The sequence below is a fragment of the Zymoseptoria tritici genome, chromosome 16, assembly GCF_000219625.1.
Source record: "Zymoseptoria tritici IPO323 chromosome 16, whole genome shotgun sequence".
In the NCBI taxonomy this organism is placed as follows: domain Eukaryota; kingdom Fungi; phylum Ascomycota; class Dothideomycetes; order Mycosphaerellales; family Mycosphaerellaceae; genus Zymoseptoria; species Zymoseptoria tritici.
The window spans coordinates 182,788-210,647 of record NC_018203.1 but is presented as its reverse complement, the minus strand read 5'-3'; the positions used below and the strand labels follow the sequence as shown (position 1 = coordinate 210,647).

Below are 27,860 nucleotides of genomic sequence, written 5' to 3'. Positions count from 1 at the left end.
TGTTGTCGGCACGATTTCACAAGACTGTCCTGTCGGGCCAACACCACATCCTATGTCAACACAGCCACCCAGATGGCACAATCGTTGCCGTCGCTATCACTTCGACAGACGACAATCAGCACTACTCGCGCTACGACACAGCCTCCACAGGGAGTCCTGCATGCGCAACGAGAACAGCCGAGCGCAGGAGACGACAGCCAGATGTCTGACGATGACACCCATCCCGCCGCATCTATACCACTCCCGGACCACGTCAAAATGATCCGCGCGGCGACATTTGCTTCAAGGATCAGGGTTCTACTCAACACGCTCATAATGCAGTAGTTTCGCCCTCTACACAATGTAGTCTTCTCCAGGTGATTCTACATGCCGGATCAAGTCCGTCTCAAGTGAACAGATCGGAAGGACCAGCTGCCGATAGAGAAGACGATGGAGGAAGACCCGATTGGCACACCTGCGACCCTCTTGCTGAAGCAGCCGGCATCGTACGCAACATCCACCTTCCTCTCGGTAGTGAAGCCAGTTATCTTGCTGACTGAGCTGCTGTCGTTGCCGTACCCGCCACCGTCGCCGTCGAAGTTGACGCAGCCGGATTTCCTGCAGGCTTCCGTCCTTCAGCAAGGTTCTGTCCAGCCAGCACTGATGCATATATATTTCTCCTTCCTCCTGACATCAACTATCACCTTGTTATTGTTACGAAATTGCGACATCAAAGGTTCATCAAGTAGGCCGGCCAGAACAGAGTCAAGTATGTAATCTACTACCAAACATCCTGCGAAGAGACAACATTTCTGATTCTTGGCTATCAGGCAACGTGCCAAAACATGGCTACCACCAACAACGCAATGCAAAGCACCTTCCAAACTCCCGAGCTCCTCGAGCAAATCCTCCTCCAAGTCGACGATCTGCGCACTCTCCTCCCCAGCCAACGAGTCTCCCAGCAATTCCTCCAAACGATTCAAGGATCGAAGCGTCTCCAGGAAGAACTCTTCTTCCGCGTGAAATGGCCAGCACCACAGACAGCAGACGACTCCGAGATCGAGGTCAACCCGATTAACCCGCTCCTCCTCTCACAAAAGCATCGCATCGGAATCCACAGCGTCGACATCGAAGTCCAACACTACCGCAAGAATAAGCTCAACTTCTTCGGCTTCCTGGACATCCACCTCATCTTCGACCCAATCGATCACATGAAGGAACTGGAGGAGAGCGACTGGGAAGGCAGCTGGCGCAAGATGCTGATCGTCCAGCCGCGTAGCATCAAGTATGACCGATGGCAGTTGAGTCATCAGTTCGCTGCGGGGAGTCGGTGGACGACGTCGGCGGGTAGGGGTAGGTGGCATGATGCTTATACGATGGATGGACTGGTGAGGGAGTTGTTGGAGAGGGTGGAGGAGTTGAAGGCTTGGCCGTGGGGTGATTGTGATACGAATGTTCGGCCTGCTGATGCTGATACTTGGGAACATTTGTGAAGGCTCAGTGAGAGTGGCGGGAGAGAAGGAAGGGCATGTGCAGAAGGGTGTAGATGAGAAAAGGATGGAAAGTCTGGCTGTTTCGTATCAGAACTGCAAACTTATCTGCAGAGAAATGATGCTGGCCAACTGGACAACAGTTATTGATGATAAAAATGGGGCTTTTCTTGAGACCGTTGAAGAGTTTACAGCGCATATTTCACGTCCAGTCTGCACCTACGTTCTACCATTCATTTGAGGTTAGGATTGGACTCATCAGTTCAGTTGTATGCTCGTGCATATCTCCCTTACATACATTTCAAACATTCCAACCAAGTCTTCGGCGCTTCGTGAGCTCGGCCCTGGTATGATGAGTGCGTTTTGTCGCCGCTATCCGAACATGACGGCTGCCATGCGGAGAGAGAAATTCACTTGTGAGGCGGCGTCGCAGAACTGAAGTGTTAGAGAGGCGACGAAGACCATGGGAGTGGAGCACTACCTCCTGGAGGCTCGTTCCGCACCGGCGGGCTCGTGAGACTCGGCATCGCAATGGTTTCGGTGGTCCGTGCCGTCGGTAATGTAGGGAATCTGATCGGCTGGGCTGGCCTGAAGGTTGATTTGATCGAGACGCCTGACTGGGTAGACTCGGGCGAGAAGTCTGCTTGGGGAGCTCGTGAAGGCTGATACGGTCCACAGCCAGTGGCTCCCTCGCATCCGGGTTCATGTCGCTGTTGTTTTCAGAGTCATTCTCGCCGAAGAAGTCTTCTGGCGGGGCAGACCCAGCTCTGCCAAGCACTGGCCGATTCTGCGAGCCCGACCGCTCATCCTCGGAAGATCCAGTGTCTTGGCCAGCGCATTTGCCGTCACCAGCACCGTTCTGGCGGAGCAGACCCTCCTTCCACCAAAGGTCCTCCCACCGCCTTTGCCAGTCCACTCGCCGTCACCTTCGGCGCTCTGGCGGAGCAGACCTTCCTCCCACAAAATATCCTCCCATCGCCTTTGCCAGTCCACTCGGCGTCACAATCACGGTTCTGGCGCAGCAGACCCTCCTCTTACAACAACAGACCAATGCTGTAAGCTATCCTGGCGGTTGATTTGATCGAGACGGCTGCCTGGGTGGGTGCGGGCGAGAAGTCTGCTCGGGAAGCTCAGAACGGGATCGACGTCGCTGTCAAAGTCCTTCTCCGCCAAAGAAGTCCTCTGGCGGAGCACACCATCCTTCCAGAACAATCGGCTGATCTTGCGAGCCCGGTCACTCATCCTCGAAGGAAAGACGGATCATCGCCTTTCGAAGTCCACTCCCCATCCTCCTCATACCGCCGCGGTGGTGTGTCTGATAGCTCTTCAACTCATTGACTGTTTTGCGGAACTCGGTCTGAGCGGAGGGCTGTATCCTGGGTTCGTGGGCCGTGTCGTGGAGCTGGCCCGAGAAGAGCCGGAGATGTGAGCAATCCGAAGGAATGGTCGAGAGAAGTAGGTTTCGAGCGTGAAGGTGAAGTTGAATTGTCAGGAAGTCGCGGCGCGGGTGATGCCTGAGGCTTCCAATCCAGCGAGCCAATACGCAAGATTCAATCTGCAGGCTCGCGCTACAATGCTCAAAAAAAACATTGAGAGACAGACATACAGTCTGATGCCTAAGAAACATTTTGGCCTCCTCAGATTGTTTCCTCGACATGTGGATCTTGATCAAGACGCGTTGTGATCCGACGAGGGAAGTCGAGACTCTGACGTAGTGAGCCAGCTTCAAGAAGGAATCTCGCACTTCACTTCGACCCGTGGACGATTCTCATCCTTCATCCACATCTGGCTCCACGCTTTTATTTTCTGTTCTCTGCGCTGTGTCAAGATGTCTTCTCGCGATCCCGCTGTCTCAAACGTCCAGTTCCCAGCTCGCCAACGTGGCGCAAGTTCAGCTTCCCACGTCAACAGCAGCTCCCATCCGCCGACTCTCACTCTTCCGCCAATAAGAACAAATCGTTCACTCAAGCCGAGGGAACACCACGATCCAGCGGCGAGAGGCCCTAACCAGTCCCGCAGCAAGAACCAGCACATCAAATCGCTCGTGAACGCAAAAGACCGCAACGCTTGCGAAGTCCTCACACCACTGCCTATTCATCGGTGATGCGGTCAAGCCTGAGTTAGGTTGGAAGAGATAGACAGGCACAGAATACGATACTGAAGCTTTATAATACGAACCGAAACGGCACGGACAGTCGACAGCTCCAGCCTCGGCTTCACGAGACGGCTCCGTAAATCGACATCTTGAACAGCGGGACAAAAGAGGGGCAACCTGACTGCTCCTCTACCGAAGGTGTCTGAACCTGTGGGATCAGAGCTGAGTACTATGGAGCAGGCGTTAGACGACTGTCGGTCGAAGATCAGGGCACAATAGCGGCGACATGTGGACGTTCGAGGCATGAAGTCTGGAATTGTGCGCTGGAGATGGAAATGCGCGACGCAGAAGGGTTGTGTCCATCTGTCACTGGAGATCACGGGTTTGGATACGATCAAGAGGGGAAAAAAGGACACGCAATCTTCAGGTAAACGCGTGTGCGTTGGAAAAGCTGGACAAGGAGATGGGCGCTGCTCAGACAGCCAAGGCATGGAAAACGCTGACTGACATAAAGGATCAGGTAAAGGCGGCTTAGAGCGGACTCGATTTAGTGGCGGTAAACCTGATCACACTTGAAGTATTCAGCGATGAGCTGATGAGCTGAAGGCGCAGAGCGTGAAGCTGGCCAAGCAGATTGAGCTCTCAAGAAGCCTGCGAAAGATTCTACGCCTGCTACCACTGCTGTAGATGTGCCATAACCCTCAGCCTAATACTCTCAGCCAAGAGAGCTACTAATAGCGCACCAGATGCTCGCGACAAACACTCCCAAAGCCCGAGGCGACAGTTCCTGCCCTCTCGCGCAACGCCAGGTTAGGTCACGAATACCATGAATAAGTTGAACGAGCCCTTCCTACTTGCGTTCACGTTTCGATCGCCAACGCTCCGGCAGTCTCAAGATGAGACTCTCCGCGGCACACCTTCCCTCAGCCCAGGCTGGGCGGAGGAGTGCTGTGGCAGCTGAAAATTGACTTATGTGCTGACCATGGGTCGGCACATGTGCATCTTCTTCCAATTAACATGCGCAAGTCTGGCTTTCTGGGCAACAAAATGGGCCAAGCGACTCGCAACGAGCAAAAGGTCTCAACATCCGACGCCAGTGCTATCTGACACCTCTCTGCCATCGGCGCAGATCTGGCCAAACCCTTCAACCGAGCACCGAAATCGAATTCCGGCACCGACTTCGAAGTCACGGCTCTCCGCGACGCGATGACATGGAGTCCATGGTCGGCGACGACGATGCTCTCTTACACACTCGTACCTCATCTCCCGACAACAGCAACACCTCATCCGTGACGCAGATCCACCAGGCGGCGGCGATTGATGAGGATGGTTTTGAGAAGGCACCAGTTAGTCGACTTTGAGGGACGAATCAAGCGGCACTTCATTCGGAGAACTCGATCCGATGATGCGATGCCGGATGCTGCGCACGAACAGACCCTCGTGGAGACCACTACTCGGATGACACATTCTCAAGCTACAGTAACCATAAGCAATCCCTCCAACTACATCATTAATGCATTGGCGGAATTGGACGACAAAGTTCATTGATCGGCGACAACCATTATTCGAACGACCAAATACCAAGCTCCGACTGCCGCGAGCAATGTCGCCAAACACGACGTTGACGTTTTGGCGGTATTGGGTGCCAAAATTCATTCACCGACCACTCCTTCACTCGGTGCAAGGGAAAGCACACATCAGGTCTCTCCGAACATTCGCCCAAGTCAACCTGCCGCAAGCAACGGACCTTCGGACGCACTCGGTGGTGACCACGATCATGGCAATGGCACCGACTTTGAGACATTTGTACACGAAGACTCCTCAAGCGATTCAAGCGGCACAAGCACCGGTAGGCATACCACGTACCGCATCTCAAGTCACGATGGCACCTCCTCACGACAAGGAGCCGATCTTGACTGGTGACCGTCCCTCGCCTCAAGCCCTCTAAGCGCCACACACACCGGTAGGCATACCACGTACCGCATCTCAAATCGCGATACCACCTCCTCGTGTCGAGAAGCCGGTCTCGACCAGTGAGGATCCTGATCACGGCACCGCGCCCTTCAACTTCCCTCTCACCGCCGCAGGATCTGGGACAGAAGCCGGCACCGCGCGCCTTTCGGCTTCCCTCCCACCGCGACATCAGGAACAGAAGCAGACCAGGCTCGAAGGTCCATACCTCATCCATCCCCTCGACCAGGTCATGAAAGCCGCGCCATCATATCTCGGCGTAATCTCGCCTCCATTCACCTCCTCAACCACACTATGAAAGTCGCGCTATCATGTCTTGGTCTAGTCCCGCCTACGATTGGAAGGGCGAAGATGCCGACCGCAGTCCATATGATGGTGACGATGAGTATGGCAGTGGCAACGATTTTGACACTTTTTACGGAGCATCGCCAGCAAGAATCACAAGCACCAGAAGCGCCGCGAGTATCACAAGTACCACAAGGACTACCACACCTGCCACGTACGGCGTCTCAATTCACAATGCTATCCTCTAAGAACGAACAGAGAAAGGGAGCGTAGTGCTGGCTGGCTGTCTCCTCCGCACTGTCTATCTCCACTTGTACTGCGATGCTTTCCGCTTCGTCTGCCTTAAGCAAAGCAGTTATGTTGTCGAAATGACATAATATATCTGGCCCGACAGCTACTCTATCAGAACGCACGAGCCCACGAAGAATGACTACTGCTTCTTCGCTCTTCTTTTCCGCACAGCATCTCGACGATAGGCTCGACACAGCTATGTTAATCGCGAAGACGCCACCCGCGATACTGACAGCACCGAGCAGAGAGGTCATCGCTCTCGCCAATGCGGGAGTCCATTCAGAGCCACCCGAGAACCGACACCGACGCTTAAACCGAATGCTTCACGGCCGGACATGTGCTATGCACTATCTACGACTATCTCAAGGCCAACCGTTTCAACAAGGTCCGTACCGGTGCTCAACGTAGCTCTTCTCTACCCCGGGTCTTCTGTCGCTGGCGGGAAAAGTGATCGAACAACTGTAGTCGTGCGGCGCGGTTAGGCAAGGAGCTCATCGACAGAGTGCTAGGGTGGGTCTGCTTTTGCCAACTTCGCCCGGGGCGCTCACTATGGCAAAATCTCCGCCTGCGGTGTGAGCCCTGTCCGACACGTTCGATCTGTCCGTGTTGCTCAGACAGAGCGTAAGAAGAGGCTCATCCTGTCTCAGAGTTCGTGGTCGATCTGGAGGCTTATTGCAATGCTGCTCATTTCCGAGCCGAAAAGCACAAGATTATTTGGAGCCGTCGCTGTAAGGAACCGCCTCCTTCAAATGCGCCTGTGAAGCATGACACCAACAATCGCGATCACGGTCTTTTCTACGTTGTACTAACAAGGTAAGCCAGCAATGCTACAACATGTGGAGGGAGCAACAGGCAGCTGACGTTCACATAGGCACGATTGGAAGGCCTCGAACAAAACTCCTGCGGAGAACGCGTTCGGTAGCTACGTCTTGAGGAGGCCTTAAACAACCCTCATCTGCCAGCTGCGCACCGGCTCATCACCACCCCTTCTCCTTACGCTGTCTTCTGCTAGCTGCGCACCGGCCTGTCACCGCCCAGCCTTGCTAGGCCCTGCTGTTCGCCATGACGTTCTTTTCCGGCGGCCTTTGCGCTAAGAACTCCTTCATCTCCTATCGGGCGCCGCACCAACTCGCTATGATTTCCGCTTGAAGCTTCACATCACCACCTTCGCCATGTTCTACTCCTACGAAGGTACGCGAAGTCTGCGGACACGTGTAGCAACGACCAGCAACGACTGACCTTCATCACAGTTCTCACCTCGCGCAAATATGACGTGGCTTCGTCTGGATCTTCCAGATTCGCCTCACCTTCACTCACCGCGGTCCCACCCACCTCTAGGCTGGTGGCGATTCTGAGCGCCACATCCGGCCTGAAGAAGGTCTTACAGAAGCCGTTCCCGACGTGGACGTGGCAAAAGCATGCCTCTCTAGCAGGTGCGATCTCTCTTTGACACTAGTATCTTTGTACAGCTTCTGGAGCATGAGACTCGAGCCAGCCGCTGGATCATTTTTGTAGGAACAGAGTCTCCAGAAGCGCAAGAAAGTCTTAATCCCTCGCCTCATCCACATCTGCCTTGGCCGGCACTAGTGCATCCCGATCGGCTGGTCGCAGGTGTTGTCATACCAGCGCTCGAAGTAGCTACACTAGCAACGTCTGCTGATAGTGCCAATTTGAGGAGTATACGATTCAGGGACATCGACTTCCTGCACTGTGGAAACGACGTGTCGATCGCGGTCTGGCAAGCGGAGCTGCTATCCTGCCGGTTGGTAGTGAGTTGGTAGGATAGAAAGGATACGGCGAAGCGTAAGCTAAAGTCGAGATTGCTCGCGAGGACCTGGCCGTGTATAGCGCAGAAGTCGATGTTGGAGAGTTAGATCGGCGACGTGCAAGGTGGAATCTGGAGATGTAAGGTTATCGCGGGAGGCACTATTGTCGGCTATGGTAGGAGAACCTTACAGTCGACTCCACAGTCCCAGTAGCCAGTTCGCAAAGTCCAGCCAGGAGCAGCAAACCGACCGGCCGGAAAGCCTTAGAAGCCGAAACGAATGCGAAAGCGCAGTGCTCAAGATGCTTCATCTTCACCACCGCCACCACCACCAACACCAACACCGCGGCCGAAGAAGAGGAGGAAGGTCGGCCAGACAAAAGTCTAGCAAAGATCCAGGAAAAGCGAACGCATCTACCATTTCAGGCACTGAAAAGAACCTCAAGGTGCAAAGAAATATGCGTGACTGTCCAGCTCTTGAGGTTGCGTCCACGGCCAAATTCAAAGAAGTGGCCTGGTCGCAATTGACTTTCCCATTGCGTTGTCCTTCGTAACCCGAGACCGGCGTTTCTAGCTCCCATAAATCTGGCAAGCCGAAAGACTTGGGTTGCTACATTCAGCATTGCTTAGACCTGCGTTCTTGCCTTTGAATCCTGGAAAGCTCGAAGTTTGGAACTTACGCGAGCGGTCTTTTGGCACAATCGCTCCCGCATACCGGCATACGAAAGATGGGCCAATGGCATGAAGTCGGTCTCTCGTCGCAAAGTTCCTTAACCGGCTGGAAACGGGAGTGTCGCTGGCTTTGACACTCAAGTCGGCTTCCATGTCCGCATGTCACTTGTCATTTCGCTGTCAGATCAACTCCAGACTAGCATCGAAGGCTCGGTGTTGGTCTTCGTGGATCTCACCCCTGCCGAACGCCGTCGAGCCTGGGTCCGAGACATTTGAGACGAGGACAAGAACAAGAATCTGATCGAGTTGAAGGCGAACAGCGTGCATGCTTCGTCTTCGGCTCCTATCTGTAGAACTGACAGGTCGCATGGCAGGTACCGAAGTATGTCGGCTAAACAAGCGTACAGGCACCGTGCCAGGTACCATGACAGGTACTACAGCATATTGTGCAAATAAGCGTGCAGGTATTGCAGCAGGTATCCTGGGACTCCGGCTAAACAAGCTTGCAGGCACAAGTACAGCGGCATCAGTCAAGACGCAGCATCAAACGCCGTGGACATCCCTGCCGTGGTGTGGCAAAGGTCATAGCCTCGCAATCGCCGATGCGCTCCTCTGAAGTTGAAGGCGCAGTCTGCAGAACCATCTGGTGGTGACTCAAGCTTGCCAGATCGGGGAGTCTCGCCCACCATCCGGCGGCCAAATCCAGCTTCTTCACGCTCAAGATGTACATTGCCGAAGCCTGGCGACCTTCATGCTTGCCGACGACCTTGATACGGGTGTCACAGAGGCCAGCTACAAATCGAGACGAGCCGACTGTGCTGTGGAGCAACAATTTCGACTTTTAGAGAATGGAAGCGGCATGAGATGGCGAGAATGAATGGCTGCTTTGATACGGTCTAGCTAGCCACGTTCATGTCTGCTCTGTCTGAGTATCATCGTCAACTCCTTCTGCTCGGCGAGCTTCGCGTTCTGCGCCTTCAGCTCATCTCCGACCTCTTCAGCCATCGACTCGAGTCCGCTTCGGTCCGCCTTCACCTGATCTTTCATCTCAACCAGAATCGTCCGAGCCGGTCTGAACAGCGTCCATCTGCTTGGCCAGCTTCTCCGGCGTGGTCCATCTCCTTGCCTGGCTTCTCCAGCGCTGGTCTGAGCAGCATCCATCTCCTTGCCCAGCTTTTCCAGCGCTCCCAGTTCTCATCGGTCTGCCACTCCTGATCTTCGATGATGGCGATCTGCTTGGCGATAGCTTCCATTTCGGAGCTGATTGTCTCGAGCCGAGACATGACCTCTTTCCGGTCTTCTTCAGCTTCATTCTTGCCGCCGTGTTTCAGCGTGCGCACTTGCTGCGCACAGCAAGATTGCGCTTGGTAGCGTTCGTCTCGATGATCTGTCAGCCTGCATCTCGATGGCCTCGTAGCGTTCGGCTCGATGGCCTCGTAGCGTTCGTCTCGATGGTCTCGTAGCGTGCGTCTAAATGGTCTGGTAGCGTTCGTCTCGATGGTCTCATTGCGCGAATCGATTCCAGCAATGGCTTCAAGCCTTTGCATTCGGATTAGAAGGAAGCCGTGCTCGCGCTTGAGTTGATGTGCCGACAGAAGTGAGGTGGGAGAAGTCGGTGAGTGGTGTGGCGCCATCACGAAGATGTGAAGGGAGGCAGGTCAAGGAGTTGGGTGAAGAGGTGGCTTGAGCCGCAATTGGACGAATGTCAGCAGTCGTGGGCCTCCTCAGCGGAGGCAGAGAAAGTGCCGAGCTGCTCGGTCGAGAGGAGCCGCTTCTGCGACTTCCAGGTACCTTGAATGGCAACTCGTGTCGCGGAGGTATTTCGTGCTCGAGCGTTTCGGGCGTCGCAGCTGAAGAGGTGGCCTGTGATGGAATGTTAGCGGCCGTTAAGCTCATGCTGGGAGTGCGTCGTGCCCTCTTCTCTCTGTCGGCGATGGTTGGCGTTCCGGAGAACGGGGAGCTCAGCGTGCACACGGAATGGTACCTCGTGTCGGCTCCCATACACCCGGCATGGTGATGGTAAAAATGTTGTGATGAATGTTGACAGGAAGAAGGAGGAAGTGAAGCTGAGAAGTCAGGCAACGCTAGTACCAGATCGAATACGGCGACGACGAGTCTTGCTCGGTCTTTCACAAAATCAAAGCGACTTCGCCTACATGAGCACGCCGTCAGCATCGATCAGGATTGAGATACGCCATTTCCTCCAGGTCCAAGACCGTAGACGTCGGCCATCATTCTGCCCAAGGCCGTCATCAGGAGTCCATTATTTGGATCGCTTGTCGGGCATCGACCTTTACGCTCCATCAACACCTTTCCAGTGACTTGCATTCCGACGGAATGACCTGCTGGTCCTCTTCCTCCAAGACGTCTCGCTAGTGGACGATGTGACACAATGATGGGAATGCCGTCATCGCGAACACCGGCGAAATCATCGTGCTACAGCGACCAGTCAAATTTGGATCGAGCCGTCCGATCCCGATCCCGATTCTCCTTCTGCCGGTCGCCTCCTTGCGAGGACTCTGCCTGCGCCACGCCCTTCGAGCGGATCAGTTTGAACGGAACCGCAGCAGGCAGCCTTGATATGGAATGTGTGCTGTTTTGATACCTCCTGCTCAAGCTGACACTCGGCCGCAGTCGCGGAGACTACTGCTGTGAGGAGGATGTCCATTCACACCGGGCTGGCAGTGACAGATCTGACCCTGGGCGGTGGTATAAGGTTCGTGGGGCGACTTATTCCCATACCTGAAGAAGCGATCGTCCAGACACAGCATCAAGCGAGACATGTCTGCTAAGGACGTCGTCTTTTGCAAGAGCTTCCTGGAATGCTGAAGCTACTAAGGTCGGGCATGCGCCAGGCACGGCTAGCCTGTACAAGCAAGCCAGCTTGAAGTGTAAGTGAATCTCGGGCTGATTGAAGAGCATCTTCTGTTGGTGTCTCCTCTTCCTTTCCTTTACATCAGTTCCAATGTCTTCGTATCTCAAAACAACATGTGTCTCATCACTTAGCGTGTGAACTCAGGCTCGAACTCGTGCGACATCGGCACATAACAACAAAACAACATCAGACAAACAACGGCACGATCCCCCAATCAATTCTCGGGCCAAAAGCAGAAGTCTCCTTTTGCGTGCCCAACGAACGAAACAGCAAAAGAAACTGCACGAGTCCAGAAAACCTTTCCAAATCGTTATATTACTACAAGCCCGATTTCTTGCGAAGCGGCCAAATGGGCGGTTTTACTTGATTGGTTGGAGAGGGCAAGTCTGTGGAATATATCTGTTGATTCTGTGCGGATGCTCCCGGACAGTAGTGTTTGTAATATGTACCGGCGGTGTCGATGGCCACGTTTGTGTTGGCTGGACCGAGAACACTCTCAGCGGAGGACGTCTCGCTCCGTCCGGCGTCGTCACCAATATTGCTCGTCTCACACATGAGCTGAAAAGCTTTGCAGAGGTATGTCTGTGACTCCACAACGAGACCTACTTCAGCCGCATCATCACGATCCACCAGACCGGCATCAAGAGCAACAACAGTACGATGTTATGCCCTGGGATCCTCACTTCTTCCGACTTCGATACTCTCCGCCAGGATGGTACTCGACCACAACGTACCAGGATCAACATTAAGATCGTCTAGCGTTCCGCCCTAGCCTGAGTCTTCAAAGCTCTCATCACAGCGTTGAGGATGAGTACACTCGTCCCGAGACCTCTTTGACCCACGAACACTATCGTCATGCTAGGAGCAGAGAAACGCAGGCTTGTGCACACTACGGATCTGGCTGACAGGGATTGAAGGCTGATATGGGTGCACCAGTGAAGACAATCGAAACCGTCTGCGAGGATGTGGGCTGAAGAAGACGTGCAGAGTAGAGCGAGAGTGCAGCGAGAAGGAGAGAGAAGTACTGAGCATTCGACATCCCATCCGATAAGGTTGACGAAATGAAAGACGTGAAAGAGAGCAACTCGATTGGCGGCGATGAGTATCCTCTAGCAGATAACTCCTCACAACATGAGGCGGTCCGAGAATCAAGCTTGCCCAGTGGAATGCGACATCTTGAGCCTGGCGTGGGATTGCCTTGAAGATGTCGATTAGCCATCAGCCGACTCTTTCCCATACCGCCATCTTGTCAGCTGCCTCTCTCGAACTCCATCACCTAGGTCCTTTCTTCATTAGCTGGCTGGCTCGCAAGACGGAACATTGAGAGCGAGAGCCGACCGTTGGCGCCGTCATCAAATACGATTCACCGTGCTGACGGTAGATATGAATGACGCCGTAACAACGCTGTCGCGATGAATGGTATTAATGCGGATGTTCTTGGAAAGACCAAGCCGGGAACCAAGATACCACCTCGTTGGAGCCCAGTGACCTGGTCTCCCTTGCTTCAACCCGAGGTTGTGGCGTATGCATCGACATGCATGGGTACATCGCACAACGCTGCATGGCGGTCCACTTTCACTGCAGGTCAGTTTCAGAATGTTACACAAGAAAGTTTCTGCATGCCGTATCATGCAAGGGCCATGTCACGCTGTCGATCTTTCCTGGGAACATTTTCCAGAATGTTGTTCGGTGTCTTCCGTTGTTCTATGTCCTTAACTACGATTCCATAACACGAAATGGGAAGAATTCAAGCCATGGACTCCGACTCCGACTCCGACTACGAATACTTGTCTTCTCCGGACCCAAAAAAGCATTCACCACGTACACTGGTCCGCAAAAAGCAGCAGCGCAAATTCCTCGATGACAAGGTCCGCCTGGAACAGCAGCAGGAGGCTTCAGAGAGAAAGATGGGCTTCTCTCCTTTTCGGCGGCAAGGACTGAGTTCAACTGCAATGCCATCAGGATCTGATAAGGCTTGGGCGACTGGGTCGAATTGGGTGACATATCGACCATGTGCACGTTCGGACGGGGAGACTGGCGGGTCAGCAGGTCAACTCGCCGCGGATGGAGATTTGCAGAGATCTTGGAGGCACGAATCGAGTCCGCTGGAAGGGACGTCTAGCTTAAACCAACTCCACAAGGACAGGACATATGCTTCGGATGCATACAGTGTGGTCAACAACCCGACCAGCTCTTCAGCCAATTCTCGGACCATCAACTTGTTCGAACAAGCGGGCAAAGCCCCAAATGTCAACGCAGCATCATCGCATGCAGGATCTTCCATGCGCTGTCCCTCGGATGGCCACTCTCTCAGCGGCAATGCTATATCTGCCCGACCACCTCCGCCTTTCTATGCTCCACCTCTTGGCTCCGTGTCGGGTACAATGGGACCTCCGCAACATCATATTCATCCCAGACGCCTATCAACGCCGCCTTCGGGTCCACGTTTCACCGAGGAGGACGATGTGGATTTGTACGACAGCACTCCTCCGCGAGGTTCAGGTTGAAGATGAAGATGGCGGGTAAGCCTTCAAAGTCCGCCGCTTATCATGGAAATCGGTGTTGATCCACTCATTTAGAGAGCTGAAGGGTGTTCGTTTCGAGAGTAGTGGATGGACGTCAGGATTCCAATGCTACATTCCAACACAACAAGATGAGGACCGACAACAATAGCAAATGAAAGCGCCGCTGATCGACTTCAGCGAATTGTATCCGACCTCACATGGAACTACGTCTGAGACACGCAAGACTGGCATGGGAAACGCCAGAGTGAAGTGCATCATCAGAGGCATCAAGGACGACCAGGTGAACGTGGAGGTTTCACTTTCCGGGTCTTCAAATTCCACACACTGATAACGGAGGACCAGCGGAATCAAACGCAATGTAATTTGAGCTATTCAGCTGTGAGCCATGTCCTTGCTGCACCATGATACGATTTTCCATCCCTTGTCAGAGCGTGAGAGCACCATTGGAGCGATTTCGTTCCAAGATGGCCGGATGGCGAAAGCACAATTGGAGTAATTCCGTCCCGGTAAAACTTGATGGTGACACCTCGAAGCCGCTTCAGGAGTGCGAGCGGCATCTACTTCACCGACGTCCTCCTTCAGTCTGCATTAAGATAACAAAGGTGGTGTTCTTAATGAGGCGATTATACACTTCCTCGCGCATTCGGTGGCAGCCTGGCAGGTAGCTCCGAGTGACTCATTGCACTGGATAGCTGGGCTTTGATCCTCTTTGCTGGCTCAGACGTCGATGACGAGGAAGTCGTTGTGGATGAGAGGTGGGTTTCATCTCTTAGCTCACGATGGAGCGTTAGCAGAGTGCTTGAATGATCCCATTGAGCTTCGCCGTATTACCAGCGGACGAGGACCCAAGGTGAATCTTGTCGCTAACACTCAACGCTGCTGCAGCTGCTGACGATGGCGACGACCTCGAAGTTGGTAGTCAACACTCACCAGCATCAGCAGCCGCAGCAACCACGAACGAGACGCCGTATCGTTTCAACCACAGTACATACTCCCCCGACTTCGGATCGACCAACAGTGGATCGGGAAATGTATCTCCAGCATACTCTGATATCGGCTCCCGTTCCAATACGCCGATTCAGTCGGCTTGAGACCCGGCAGCTGAAGATCCAGTACCAGCGTCGAGGTGAGAAGCTCACTCAGGGCCTCGGACGGTGGCATATCGGCTGAAGCGATAATGTCTGGCTGATCACTGGTCGGGCTCCACAGTTTAGTTGTGTGGCGTCCGGAAAAGGATAAGGCGGATAACGAGGACCCGTCCAAGGAAGCTAGGCGTATTGAAGAGAGGGAGCCAAGTACATGGCAAATTTTCACCTGCATACGATATTAGCCCGGCTGTTAGTATTGAGCAGTCTGATCCCTGACATCGAGTGTCCGGCTGCGTTGTCTTCGAACGGCTTGAAGGACTTTTGTCATCGACCTCAGCTACGTCACGGTCCTACAAGCTTCAACATCTTCGACCTCGCCGCCGAAATGGCTGTGAATCACTGTCATGCTGCCAACATCGTGGACCGTCTTGGCGGAGTTCTGGTGAGCGTCTTGGTTCAGCATTGGCCAGCCAGAATCGACCGTTGTCCCTCTTCACAACTGACCCGTTGGTCCCACTTTCCACTCAAGCTCAAGTCACCGGTTATAACATGATGCAACATGATGCACGTACATCATCTGCAGCTTTTCCCATCAGCCGGACCAGAGGTCTATGCAGCCAGTAGCCAACTCTAGGGACCACGGACATGGCCCTCGGTGCAGCATGACGGCAGGATTGACGATGGCTCGTCGAGATCCCTTTCTTCCTTGCAAGCCAACGAGAACACCTTCTTGGATTGCTTCCAGCTACGTCACTCTCTCGATTCGCACCCGATAGATTCAGAGTTCTGTCACCCAAAGGGGAACAACTTGCCCTTGGAGAATGGGGTGGCTAGGTTCGAGGTCTGGCAGGAGGTGTTGTTCCAGCAGACGCTGATGAAGGAGACATCGTTGAAGGAGCCGCTGTCGAAGACGATGTTGACGAAGACATCATTACTGAAGACGGCGTTGTGGAAGGAGGAAGCAGGAGTCGTTCAAGCGATTTTTGAAAGCTTCGCGAACGTGCCTTGTGAGACGTCGAAGATGACGAGGAAGTACTTAAAAAAACCCGCCGTTGCGCCGAGTCGTGCCTTGATCTCTTCAGACTCGTTGTACGGCACGTCTGACGCAAGGACCGACATCGGCTACAACGGCCGATGATCGGGATTCTCATCAAGGCTCCAACAAACGCACATACGGCATGCAGCTGTTTTGCTTTGATCCAGCGCTCGTGGCATCGGGTTGTTCCCATCTTTCCAGCTCGAAATTGACATTTTCTTCTTCGACGGCGCTCGATCTTGCCACCCTGCTCCGCAGATCGTAATACCCTTCCTGGCCGCCACAAATCTGCTGACTTGTTGACGATTCTGGACACGGCGAGATAGCTCAGGTCAAGACAAGACTCGATCCACGGCGTGTGCGCCCAGCGTAAGACGGCACGAGCTTCGCTGAGTGCTGCGATGGAGGCTATGTGCAAGAGTTCCACGTGCATAGCCAAAGTCGGCAATAAGGCTCGCTGGCGACGTTTGGAGTATGCCAACGCTGCTGCAATGCTGGCTCTACATCGACTCCGGAGTTGGTGGGCATCTAAACGAGTAACAATTTCCAGATCCGCATGTGAGACGTCGAGGGTGGTCTGCAAGAGTTCCCATGTAACATTGACTGCCAGACTGAGCCTTGGCTTCCTCGACTTGACCCGGTCGAGTAGGGTGCATGCGCGCGACGTTGTAGCAATCGCAGAATGACTCCGCAACCTTTTGAGCGCAGCCCTCGGCTTCCGGTAAGTTGGCCCGCCGTTCATCGCCAGTCATTCAGCGATGCGGCAAAGGTCTTTGCGCCATTATAGCCCTCGAGTGCCCCTCCGGTTGAGTAGCACTTTGGCGGTGAGCTGAATTTCCTGAACCTCAGCATTGAGCTTCGACTGGAGTCCTAGAGAGTAATGATGTAGCGAGGAAGATGTTCTCTAGAGCAAACGAGGGTAGGGTGGAGTTGGAGCGAGGAAGATGTTCTCTGGAGCAAACAAAGGTAGTGTGGAAGGTAGAGCGGAGAAGATTTATAACGAGAGCCAGAGCGCGAGACGTCGTTGAACTCAGTAACCGTAGTTGCGAGAGAGGAGCATAGCGTGTGGAGCGGTAGAACTGTATTGCTTCTAAAAAGCAGGAACAGTTCTTCCGAGACGGAACTGTCTATATGAACCGCCCTTGACGTTCGTTGGTCGCTGCATACTGATGGCCGCATACAGCTCACCATAGGGAATGCCCTCTATCGGAGCATAACGATGTTGAGACTTGTTTCGCAGAACTCTGACCGGATTGTGCGTTCGAAGAAATGCATGCGGCGTTCTGGTTTTTCTGCATGCTTTTTGGGATTATGCTTCTCATGACTGCCAGAAATGGAATGATACAAGACTTCGCCCTTGTCTCGGTCAAGCTTGTCGTATGCTTCACTCGCGACGATCGGATGTGCGCCGTTCTTGGTACCTCCCGAGGTTTCAGCTTGCGAAGCTCCGGGTGCCCCTTCCCGACGAAGAGGAGGGTCGAGTACGCGGTAGCCTAGGAGACTATAATTAATAGAGGATACGGTCCTCTAGCTAGTAGCAGTACTTCGGTTCGCTTTATAGATCAGAACTTAAGCGAATGATCCTTAATGGGTTTCGGTAGCAGTTCGTTAATCGTCCCGGAGCGTTGTAGAGTCTCCGCCGCCCGCGGGTAGGGATTTGCCGCTAGTTAACTCTTTGCTCTTTGCGAAAGGTCCTGGGACTACATTACGGCCTAGAATCTTACGTTCCTCGACACTGCACTTACGCATGCTCTCTAGTTAAAGGTCCGCCCTCCTCGCTTATCCTTCAACCGCCTATACTTAGTCCTCCTCCTTAACATCTACGAACCAGCATCCCTCTTCTAGCGTCAATCCCTTTCGCCGACGCCATCTGTGGCTCCAACGACGCCGCCTCCGCCATCCCCACCAACTCAAAGCAGGCCCTCACCGCGTTATCCAGGCCACCATGTCCTTCGGTCCAGGCTCGCCGAAGATACCCCCACTGCTGTCAAGACAGTGACACGCACACTGGTCGGCAAGTTCTCACTCAGGAAGACCTGTGCGTAGACAGAATCGTTCCATGATTCTGAGTGCTTCGAGCTTGTCGAATCTGATCCAGATGAATACGCCAGGAAGAGATGGATGAGGTGTTGTCGTTGGAAGTTGTCTCGGTTTGAGAGATCCTGGCAATAGATTGTTGGTGCCTCAGGCAGGAAATGGCCGTCTCCACATTCCTGTTCTTCACCGCAGCACTTCACATGCTTCACGAGCAACCATACTCCACGCACCCTACGGCGTCTCGACATCCACACCGACCAGTCGCACCTCGAAGAAATCACATCACCCGCTCCCTCCCCGCGTTCGAACGGTCACCGCCCGATCACGTCATCGCCTTCACCACCTCTCTCGTCCCTTGCGATCCGAGCTGCGCTTCCAGGTGAACAGCACCGACTGATCAACATGCACGAGGTGGACTGTTGTGCGGTGTTCGACTTCAGGAGAAGGTGATAAACAGTGTCAGATGTCAGATCGCGTCACGGTGAGTCGGAAGGCTCCTGCCTTCTACGCGACATGCGCCGCGGTGAGCAATGTCGCTGATTGTCGCACATCCTCTCTACCATCGCCGCGCTGCCCGCGTGGTAATCGGCTTGGATGTGAGGTAGGCGCGCTCTCTTACTCATCCATGTCGCCGACTATCTTTCTTCTCTCGCCACTTTTTCTCTTCTGACCTCTCCTCTCTCCTCCTCACTTTCTCCAATTTCCACTTGAACGTCCAGAAGCTCAAGCACCGGCCCACACACCAAACATTCCGCCCGCCGCCCTGATCTCAGATCTTCGACATGTCCATCTCACGCGAAGTCATCTACATTGACCGCGCAAGTCTCCCTCCAAAGTCAGTCTGTCCACGGGATTCGTGTCAGTCGCACCAGCTGACCCGCTCACAGTGAGTGCTTCAGAAGCGACCTGATCCAGATCGACGTCGGACCAGTAGACAACCAGCGCACCTTCCAAGTCCACAAGGACATCCTCTGTCACTACTCCGGCTACTTCAAGGGCGCCTTGAGGGGACATTTCATTGAAGCAACGACGGGCAACATCAGTCTTCCCACCGACGATCCCGACACGTTCGAAGCTTTCGTCTACTGGACCCACTTTCGCCGCATGCCCGTGCTCGAACCACGCGAAACCCTTACAATGCTCAGCCAACTCTGGGTCTTTGGCGACGCACGTGCGGTTCCACTCCTGCAGAACGAAGCGATCGCCGAGCTTGTCCTGATTGCCAGCAAGCACGAACGCAGCTTCCCAGTGGACATTGTACCGTACATCTACGAGAATACCAGACTCGGCTCGCCGCTCCGGCGTGTCATCATCGACCTGGTTACCGGCGGATTTGGGAGGAAGGTATACAACTTCTTCGGAAATTGGGACAAGGAGGCGCTCATCGATCTCGGGAAGGCGAACTGGAAAGACCGCAAAGAGCGCGGTATTGCTGGACGAGAATTGCAGACCAGTGACTACTGTGTGGAGAATATCGCGGACAAGAGGCAGTGATGAGCGGGACAAACATGGCTCGCAGCTGAGTTGACGACGTTGATCAATCGGGTCAAAGTGAAAAGACGATGACCATGGACAACGGACTTGCGGGTGGTGCTGTGAAGGGCGCTGATTCCACGATATCCGTACGAGTTGAGTATGGATTTGGAGACATAGTTTGGCCGAGTCTGCCTGATATCCTAAATGGATGACTGTTTGACCTTCAAGACTTGACCTTCAACCGCCGTTCCACGATTTGAAGATTTGGATCTCACAGGCACTCGATTCTGCGCACCGTCCTGCACGGCAGCCACTCACCATCCCAGCGCAGCCTATCGCTCCACTGCATGACCAATCAGCCGAACCATCATCACAATTTGAGAACAATCTTGGCTTCTACCCGATCACTTGCTTGCCTGCAACATAGGAGCTGGATAGCACAGATTTGCCACTCTCGGACGAGAATCGCGAGGGTTCTCGTCTCGCCTCACTCGATGGTCAGCAAAGGCGACGCCTTCACAACCCGCACAAGGCCACAGCGCCGACAGTCCGGCCAATTGCATACCGCACTCTCTCACCTACCCGCCTTATCTGCGCCATCTTCGACGATATTGGTCACTCGAAGGTTGCTACTTCGGAAAAACTTCGTATGTCTTTAGTCGTCGATGAGGTACCACAGGATCTGGCTCCGCTAGCTCGTTCAAGTAAGTGAATCATGCCCGAGGCAGGCCCGCCTCAGATTCGAGACGCAATGCAGTCACAGAGGCATCGCAGGCTTGCCACGGTGTGCATTTGCTACGTTACTTCTAGGAAGGTGAGTACCTCACGCATGTCAATGCCGATGCTTCCACTAAAATCTTCTCAGCTTCTAAGTTGCTTACTCGGTCAGGTAACCTAGTCCGACCTGCTCCAAAAGACTCTTCCAGCTGATCGTAGCGACGACGATGGAATCGAGCTGATCATGACACCTCTCCGGACCGACAAAGTCTCTCGCCGGACTCTCAATCTGGTTCGACCTGTGTTAAAGGAATCTTTCAGCTGATCGCAGCGACGAGGATGGAATCGAGCTGATTACGATACATCTTCGGCCGACAAAGTCACAAAGTTCCTCGTCGGATCCTCAACTTGGACCGACCTGCTCCAAATGACTCTTTCAGCTGATCGCAGCGACGACAATGGAACCGAGTTGATCACGACACTTCTCCGGCCGACATCAGAGCTCTCGAACAGTCAAATGGCAACAATGTCTATGTAGCAGCTACACCGGCGCAAGCAGGCCACATACGGTAAGGCCGTGCGCTCAGCCAACTCGTGGAACTTCACCGATCTCGATTCCCTGGATTATGAGCTTGCTACAATGACTAAGGTCATCTCTCGAAATGTTCGGTCGTAGTGGCTGGAAGGCTCGCTACATCGCGGAGGCATCGCTTGGCGAGGTGTTGGCCTGAAGTCACAGCCAAGGTCCGTCTTGACGATGCACGAGCGTTGAACCCAGCTCGATCGGTATCTCGGGGCGTCCGCGTTGTTCAGGGTTGACCAGCCGGTGTTTGCATGCGAGTATGCCAGGCATGCCATGTACAGCAGAGATCTCTCGGCAAAAAGGCAGCCACTTCCTCCCTCGCCATGGCCGACGGCTTTGAGTACGACCTGGACGGCTTCGACGAGGTGAAATGCCACGTTCAGCATTGTATTGATGCTGTCTTGAACTTTGCCTTGGTCTCCTGTCGTTCCAATTTGTCGACAGTCGACTCACCTACTACCTCACCACGTTGACATACTTCGGCTTCCACTTGCCGAGTACTGCTTCGACACGGGCATGAACGCTGTCCTCGAAACCCAGCAACGCCTGTCTGAAGACTTTTATACGTTGCTAGAGTGCAGCTGCAACGGAACTGCCGGGTTTGCTACAGGCTCCGCTCCGCAACAATACTAATCTAGTAGGCGGGGGAGGGGGATCTCGATGGCGAGAATGAATTGAAGAGGCAGAAAGTGAGGAGCAAAAGATGCAATGTACTAACGAAAAAAGGAGCGCAGTGTTTGTACGATAGGTGGATCATGTGGCAGGAGCAGGAGAGATGCTGAAAGAGGAGGAGGCGGAGACAACTTAGCCCAGGTAGGAGATACGGTATGTGTTCGCGCTGATCCGAGCTGCAGGGCGATGGTGAAGCCGGCGATGTTCAATGAAGTGCTGAGAAGATCCTGAGGTTTCGTAAAATCAAAAGGCTGCCTCTGCATAGAGGTGCTGTGGAACTGTGCGGCTTTACTGCCACTCGCGAGTGACACATACAAAAAGTGCAGCAGACGACGTGGCTTCTCGTATGTATTGTAGGTCAGTTGACTCATGCTATGTCTCACATCAAAGCAAAACCACCACATTTTATCCCATTCCGCTGTCTCAATGTATCCGTCATTGCAGGGTAGCATTACTGCTACCATCTATCAGCCTGGTAGCTATGCTGATACCGCCTGCGGCGAAGGACGTGGTTGAGATCCGTCGAGAGTGATGCATAACCCTAACCCTAAGCCTGACGCTCGATAAGCGGACCATTCGAGCTTGCCTTCCTGTCGAAGGAGATTGATGCCTCGAAGTGGTGCGTGCATGACCGGGCGTCGTGGAGCTCGGGTCTTGAGATGTGCTGGGTCGAACATCGTTCCCATGACTGAGCGTACGTTCGGAACACAGCAGCCGCTTCAATAACTCTGGGCCATTCGAATGACCGATGTCTTTCGTGTCTCGGAGGTATTCCCTGCCCCGGCGTCTCGAGAGATCGCGAAAGATAATGTCGCAATACTAGGCGAAGTCCTTGTTTCTAACGTATCATCTTGTTGCGGCTACATCGTACTCGCAAGCGGGATATTGTAGCAATGCGACTAATGCGACCCGACTTTAGTCGTACTGGGTTTAACGCCCCTATGTTCGGTCTTAAGGTAGTACACTCGGAGTTAAGCCTCTATATAAGGAGAGCACTACTTTGCTAAGCTAGAGGCGGTTTAAGTAGGCTTGTGGTCCGTAGTCTTCTATAGGCTATAACGAGGTAACGGTATAAGGTAGGAGATCCCTATCGCGAGTAAGTGTCTACATTCGAAGCCGCTAGTATCTTATTAGACCCTTTAAGAGTGTACGCTCCTAACGATGTGCCGTAAGAGAGATAGATCTTTATATACGTAGATATTTGTAGGAGTAAAGCCGACTAACTACGAAAGCGTAGAGACCCTAGAATATAACCTTATATATATCTATAGTAAATTTTAGGTAGAGTAGGAGTACCTCGTAACGAAGAGCGTTGTCCGGTAAGAGGCGAGGAAGTAGTAGATATATTATCCTTACGTATAGGTCTTAAGCTTAATCGTAAAGGTAAAGTTAACTCTAGCTTTATTATAGGTTAGGTCTAGCGAACTCTACTCTAATATGGTCTAAGCCTATCGGATCGTGTCCTATATATCTAAGTCGGCGGATTTACTTATTTCTTTAATTACCGAATACGTAGACTACTTCGGCGGTATTATTATATATCTACGATACCTTACGAGTTTCTATAGTATATATATCGTCGTATTAGAGAGGCTCCCGCTAGTATAGATAATATTATTCTACGTCGTCGCCGTCGTCGCCGTCGCTATCGTCTCGTCGCCCTTATTTAAAAAGATTTCTTAGTACGATTATAGAATATTCTATACTAGTAGTCTTTATCTTAAACTAAAGTGTAGTTAGTTAATCTATCTAAGAGGCAGTGCAGAAGGCACTGCCTATTAGTGCTAGGCTATACGAGCTAGCACTAATCCGGAACCTTTGTTCCTTCCGTATCCGGCGTAAGGAACAAGTCCTCTACTTATTCCTTCCGGATCCGGACACATACGGTAAGGCACAAAGAGTCTTCTTTTAATACTCCCCCTAGCTCGAGTGCCTTACCGGTCGCTCCCCCTTAAGCGGTCGCTTAGGCTCTAAGCGGACGGTTGTCGAGGTAAGGTCGAAATACCGAGGGTTTTCTTAAGCTTTGTAAAGGTAGGTAGTAGAAGTGCCTTAGTAAACAGGTCGGTAGGGTTGTCGCTTCCTACGATCTAGACAGGTCGAATAGCTCCGCTCTCTACATGTTCGCGGATAAAATAATAGCGGTTATAGATATGTTTCGTTCTGCTATAGAACTCTAGATTCTTAGAAAGCTTAATCGTAGAGGCGTTGTCGATACGTAAATCTACTAAATTTTAAGATCGAGTTCCTATATGTTCACTTATCTCGTTAAAGAAACCTATAAGCTATAAGGCCTCTTTGTAGGCGTCGGATGCGGCGATGTACTCTACCTCGGTCGACGATATAGAGACAGTCTTCTACCTATATAATAACTAAGAGATAGGCGAGCCGGCAAGGGTTGCTACCTATCCTGTTGTAGACCGCGCCGTGTCCGCACATTAAGAGTAGTCGCTATCTACAAACACCTCTAGTATAGGGTTACCTCCGGCCTAATAGAATAGGCCGTCTTCTACTGTCTTAGAGAGATATACGTATTAACGAAGAACTATATCTATATAGGATTAATCCGGGTTAGCTATGTACCTTAATAATAGTCCTACTACGTAGGACAGATCCTAGCGTGTCTTAGTTTAGAGGTAGTTTAGGGAGCTAATAAGGGACATATATTCCGATTTAAATTCCGGCGAAATAGTTAAGGAAGTATTGTTCTAAAGCTTTTTCGAGGGATCTAGTAGGATTAATGCCGGTTTTGTACTAGCAAGATTGTAGCGGTTTAGCGCTTAGCGTACGAAATTCTCCTAGTAGATGTAGACGCCCTCGGTAGAACACTCCACTTTTATGCCTAGGTACTAGGAGACTAGTCCGTAGTCTATTATTTTAAAGGTAGCGCTAACTTCTACTTTAAACACGTCGATGTGTTCCTTCGTAGGACCGAAGATATTAATGTCGTCGACGTAGATCGTAATAAAGAGTTGCAATACTAAGTTATAGAAGACGTACTCGTCGAAGACGGAAACGATCTATCCTATACTAATAAGCTAAGCTCGAAGCTTTTTGTACTACTAACGGGGTAATTGCTTTAACCCGTAAAGAGCTTTAAGGAGTTTTAGGACTATACTATTCTAGTAGTAGCCTTCGGGGGGGTACACGTAGATCTCCTTATCTACGTTGCCGTTTAGGAAAGCTATAACGAAGTCTATTTAATAGTAGACCTAGCCCGTAAGCGCGATCTTTGTAAATATTAACCGGTACGTAGACGCCTTAACGACGCTAGCGTAGGTCTCTATAAAGTCGAAACCTTTAACTTACTAAAAACCACGAGCGACTACCCTCGCTTTATATATAAGAATCTCGCCCGAGGGTCTAAGTTTTAGCTTTAGGACCTACTTTAATGTAAGTGCCTTCCGGCCCGGGGGAAGGGGCACGACTACCTAGGTGCCGTTTTCGATTAAGCTGTTATATTCCTTGTCCACTACTACTTTCTACATCTTTACATCTAGGGACTTTAGGGCCTCTTTAAGAGTCCGAGGCTCCGGAAGCTAGGCCCTATTAATAGAGTATCGTAGGATTAAGAGCGAGAGCGCCTAAGTTATTTGCTTTTCGCCGTTTTGAAAGGGTCGTACAAAGGCATCCGTAGATATTGTAGTACCGTTGTTAGACATTCGGTTAGGATTCCCCTTTTAATTAGTCGACTCGTTTTCCCGGGCAACGTCGTCGTCGGATTCCGAGTCGGAAGTTAAGTCTATGTTTCCTTCGTTTAATTTGTGCCTAGGATCTTTGCGCTTAATTATGTTCGGTAGTCTTATATAGTAGCGCTGTCCTAGTATAGTCTATTTAACGTAGTACAATAGTCCCTCTCTACTATATATAGCGTAGACGACACCGTTTTTAGTGTCGCTTTGGTATCCGCGCGCATTTCTCTTTTTGTAGGCGTTATATCGCGTGTCCTTCTCGTCGAACTTGTTATTAGCTATGTTAGTAAGATAGCTAACTTTGTAGCCTAGACCTAGACTATAGTTGCAAGTTTTACGGCCCTTATCGATGTATGTTTAATACGGGGTGTTTCTATCGTATATATAACTATAGCGGATGTAATAGTTGCACTTTAGCTCCGTCTTTATCTTTTCCTACTATGCCTAGCTATAGCAGACCTTGTCTCTTTTTATCTTTAAATAGGGTATGTATAGATTTTTAGGATTAATAGGGGGAACCGCGTCGTAGGAGCGGCCGGACGCAAAGTATCGGTAGCACTTATTAACGGCTTTGTTAAGTCTCGTTCTGTACTTAGGATCTTCGTCGTTTAGCGTTTTGTAGCGCTTACGTTCTTTTAGAAGAGAGCTATCGTCGTTAAGGGCTAGCGGCGTATAGCGCGCTTTTATTTTAGTATACCGCGAGCATTTTCTAACGCTAGTATTATTATCGTAGGTTAGAAAACCTCGGTCGAAACAATTCTAGCATTTCTAGCGGTCGGGAACACGCTATTAGTTAGCGTTTTTTAAAGCATTAGCACGTCGGTTAGCTATCTTTACCTTATTAGTTTGTCCGCGCATTATCTCCCCGTCTAATCCTAACGTATCGTCGAACGTCTTCGAGCGTTTGTTCTTCGAGCCTTTTCGTCGAGATGCCTTTAGGGCGACTTTAAGAGGCTTAAAATCCGATTTAGTGTCTGTCCTACGTTGTACCTTTATAAGCTTACGCTTTTTAAGCCGCGGTAGGTTAGGAGGGTGTAGGTCGTTCTTTTTACTATCGTCGAGTTCGAGCTCGTAATGCTCTAGTTCTTAAGGCGTAGACGAACCCGACTCGGGTACTTTAGGTAGAGCACTCCGTAGCGGTCTACTTTCCGGTTTGTCGGTAGCTCTAGATTGTCCTATTGTCTAGCTAAAGTCCTATAGTATGTTCTCCTAAGAAGTCTTTACCGTAGACGTAGTCTTCAGCAGCGAATTATCTGTCGGAGATCTCTATTCGTTAGAGTTATTATCGTCGCTGTCGCTTTTAGACGAACTTCTACTACTTATTAAGATAGTATCTAGATTAGGCGAGGGTGTTCTACGTTCGGGTAGGGTTACGGAGTTTTAAAGTCGGTTATTTTGTAGTGCTTCTTAAGCGTCTTCGAAGTCTTCGGACTTATCGAGGTCTTCCTCCCCTTTACTGTCTAATGCTTCTTTTTGCGTAGCGCTATTAACGAGAGCGCTATTATTAAAGTACTTCGAAGTCGTTCCTAGTAGTAAAACATCCGAGTCTAAAGCATCTACTAAGGAGGGGTCCTCGAGTTCTACACCGTTACCTAGAAGGCTCTCTCCTAGAGGGGGCACGTAGTAGTCGTCTAGCGGACTCGAATCTTTAGGGTTATCCTCTATTTGCGTAGCGCTCTAGTTTCGTTGTTGTTAATGTCGGGTGTTTACTATAGCGACTTTTAAGGATTTAGGAGGTCGTTACGTAGATAAAATTTTACGAGGGTAGTCTTCTTCGTCTATGTTACGTTCGGAATAGTATAAATCTAATAAGTTAGTAGTAGAGTCTCCTCGATTTCGAGGTTTACGAGTAACGCGTAATGTTATAGGAGGTGTGTCGTATATATCGTATAGTCCTTCTCTATCGATTATCTATACATTCGGTACGCGTTAGACTTTTCGTTTTTTAGGGTCCTAGACTCGGTATATAGACTCGTTTTCGAAACCGACGAAGTAGCCGACCTAACCCCTTAGATCGTAGAGTTTTCGAGATCCTCTATATTTGTCTCTCTCCTTAGCGGTAGCTATAACATAGACACGAGTGCCCTAGATTCGTTCTCGGGACATGTCTAGTACGGATCCGTACTATAGCTTAAAAGGGGTCTTCTTATCCTTGTTCGAGCGAGTCGGGCTCTTATCTTTTAGGTAGGCGGAGTATTCGATTGCTTCTAGCTATAGTTCTTCGGGTATGTTCGTAATCCGAAGCATCTTATCGGAGCGGTCGCTAAGGATTTTAGAGATCTGTCCGCCGAGGGAAGTATTATGTACTATCGTTCCGGCAGACTCTCTTAGAGTACGGTTTACTCGTTCCGCAACGCCGACCTAATAGTACGCGTATAGGGCTATTAGCTTAATTTTAATGCCGTACTTTTCGTACTAGTAACTAAACGGGCCGACTTTAAACTTATTATCTACTCGATATCGCTTTATAACGATAGATTTAGTCCGTTTATTCGTTTTATAAAGTTCCGGATAAGGGGAGGAAAGTCGACGTAGCTTTTGCCGCGTAGGGCCTAGGTCTTTCTAGTAGCGTCGTCCGTAACGAAATAGAAGAATTTTGTTCTATCCTATCCTT

At 51.6% G+C, this 27,860-nt stretch overlaps 6 protein-coding genes across 6 annotated transcripts; all 6 read left to right on the top strand.

Annotated features, from left to right (window-relative positions):
* Nucleotides 1-824: 824 nt before the first annotated feature.
* Nucleotides 825-1,472, top strand: MYCGRDRAFT_97724 (uncharacterized protein; the record flags this gene model as incomplete). The annotated part of the gene is made up of 1 exon (XM_003847240.1): nt 825-1,472. The coding sequence occupies one exon, from the start codon at nt 825-827 to the stop codon at nt 1,470-1,472; it is 648 nt and encodes a 215-aa protein (XP_003847288.1).
* Nucleotides 1,473-7,283: 5,811 nt separating this feature from the next.
* On the top strand, nt 7,284-8,144 carry MYCGRDRAFT_97723 (uncharacterized protein; the record flags this gene model as incomplete). Its single annotated transcript, XM_003847241.1, has 4 exons — nt 7,284-7,302; nt 7,362-7,544; nt 7,627-7,880; nt 8,091-8,144. The coding sequence occupies 4 exons, from the start codon at nt 7,284-7,286 to the stop codon at nt 8,142-8,144; spliced, it is 510 nt and encodes a 169-aa protein (XP_003847289.1).
* Nucleotides 8,145-10,940: 2,796 nt separating this feature from the next.
* Nucleotides 10,941-12,397, top strand: MYCGRDRAFT_97722 (uncharacterized protein; the record flags this gene model as incomplete). The annotated part of the gene is made up of 4 exons (XM_003847242.1): nt 10,941-11,136; nt 11,380-11,439; nt 11,854-11,999; nt 12,332-12,397. 4 exons carry the CDS (start codon nt 10,941-10,943, stop codon nt 12,395-12,397), a joined length of 468 nt encoding a protein of 155 aa, XP_003847290.1.
* Nucleotides 12,398-12,957: 560 nt separating this feature from the next.
* Nucleotides 12,958-13,930, top strand: MYCGRDRAFT_97721 (uncharacterized protein; the record flags this gene model as incomplete). The annotated part of the gene is made up of 2 exons (XM_003847243.1): nt 12,958-13,007; nt 13,168-13,930. The coding sequence occupies 2 exons, from the start codon at nt 12,958-12,960 to the stop codon at nt 13,928-13,930; spliced, it is 813 nt and encodes a 270-aa protein (XP_003847291.1).
* Nucleotides 13,931-15,421: 1,491 nt separating this feature from the next.
* On the top strand, nt 15,422-16,174 carry MYCGRDRAFT_97720 (uncharacterized protein; the record flags this gene model as incomplete). Its single annotated transcript, XM_003847244.1, has 2 exons — nt 15,422-15,478; nt 15,782-16,174. 2 exons carry the CDS (start codon nt 15,422-15,424, stop codon nt 16,172-16,174), a joined length of 450 nt encoding a protein of 149 aa, XP_003847292.1.
* A 2,717-nt stretch (nt 16,175-18,891) lies between these two features.
* On the top strand, nt 18,892-21,033 carry MYCGRDRAFT_97719 (uncharacterized protein; the record flags this gene model as incomplete). Its single annotated transcript, XM_003847245.1, has 5 exons — nt 18,892-18,995; nt 19,153-19,571; nt 20,029-20,232; nt 20,396-20,399; nt 20,952-21,033. 5 exons carry the CDS (start codon nt 18,892-18,894, stop codon nt 21,031-21,033), a joined length of 813 nt encoding a protein of 270 aa, XP_003847293.1.
* Between the last annotated feature and the right edge of the window lie 6,827 nt (nt 21,034-27,860).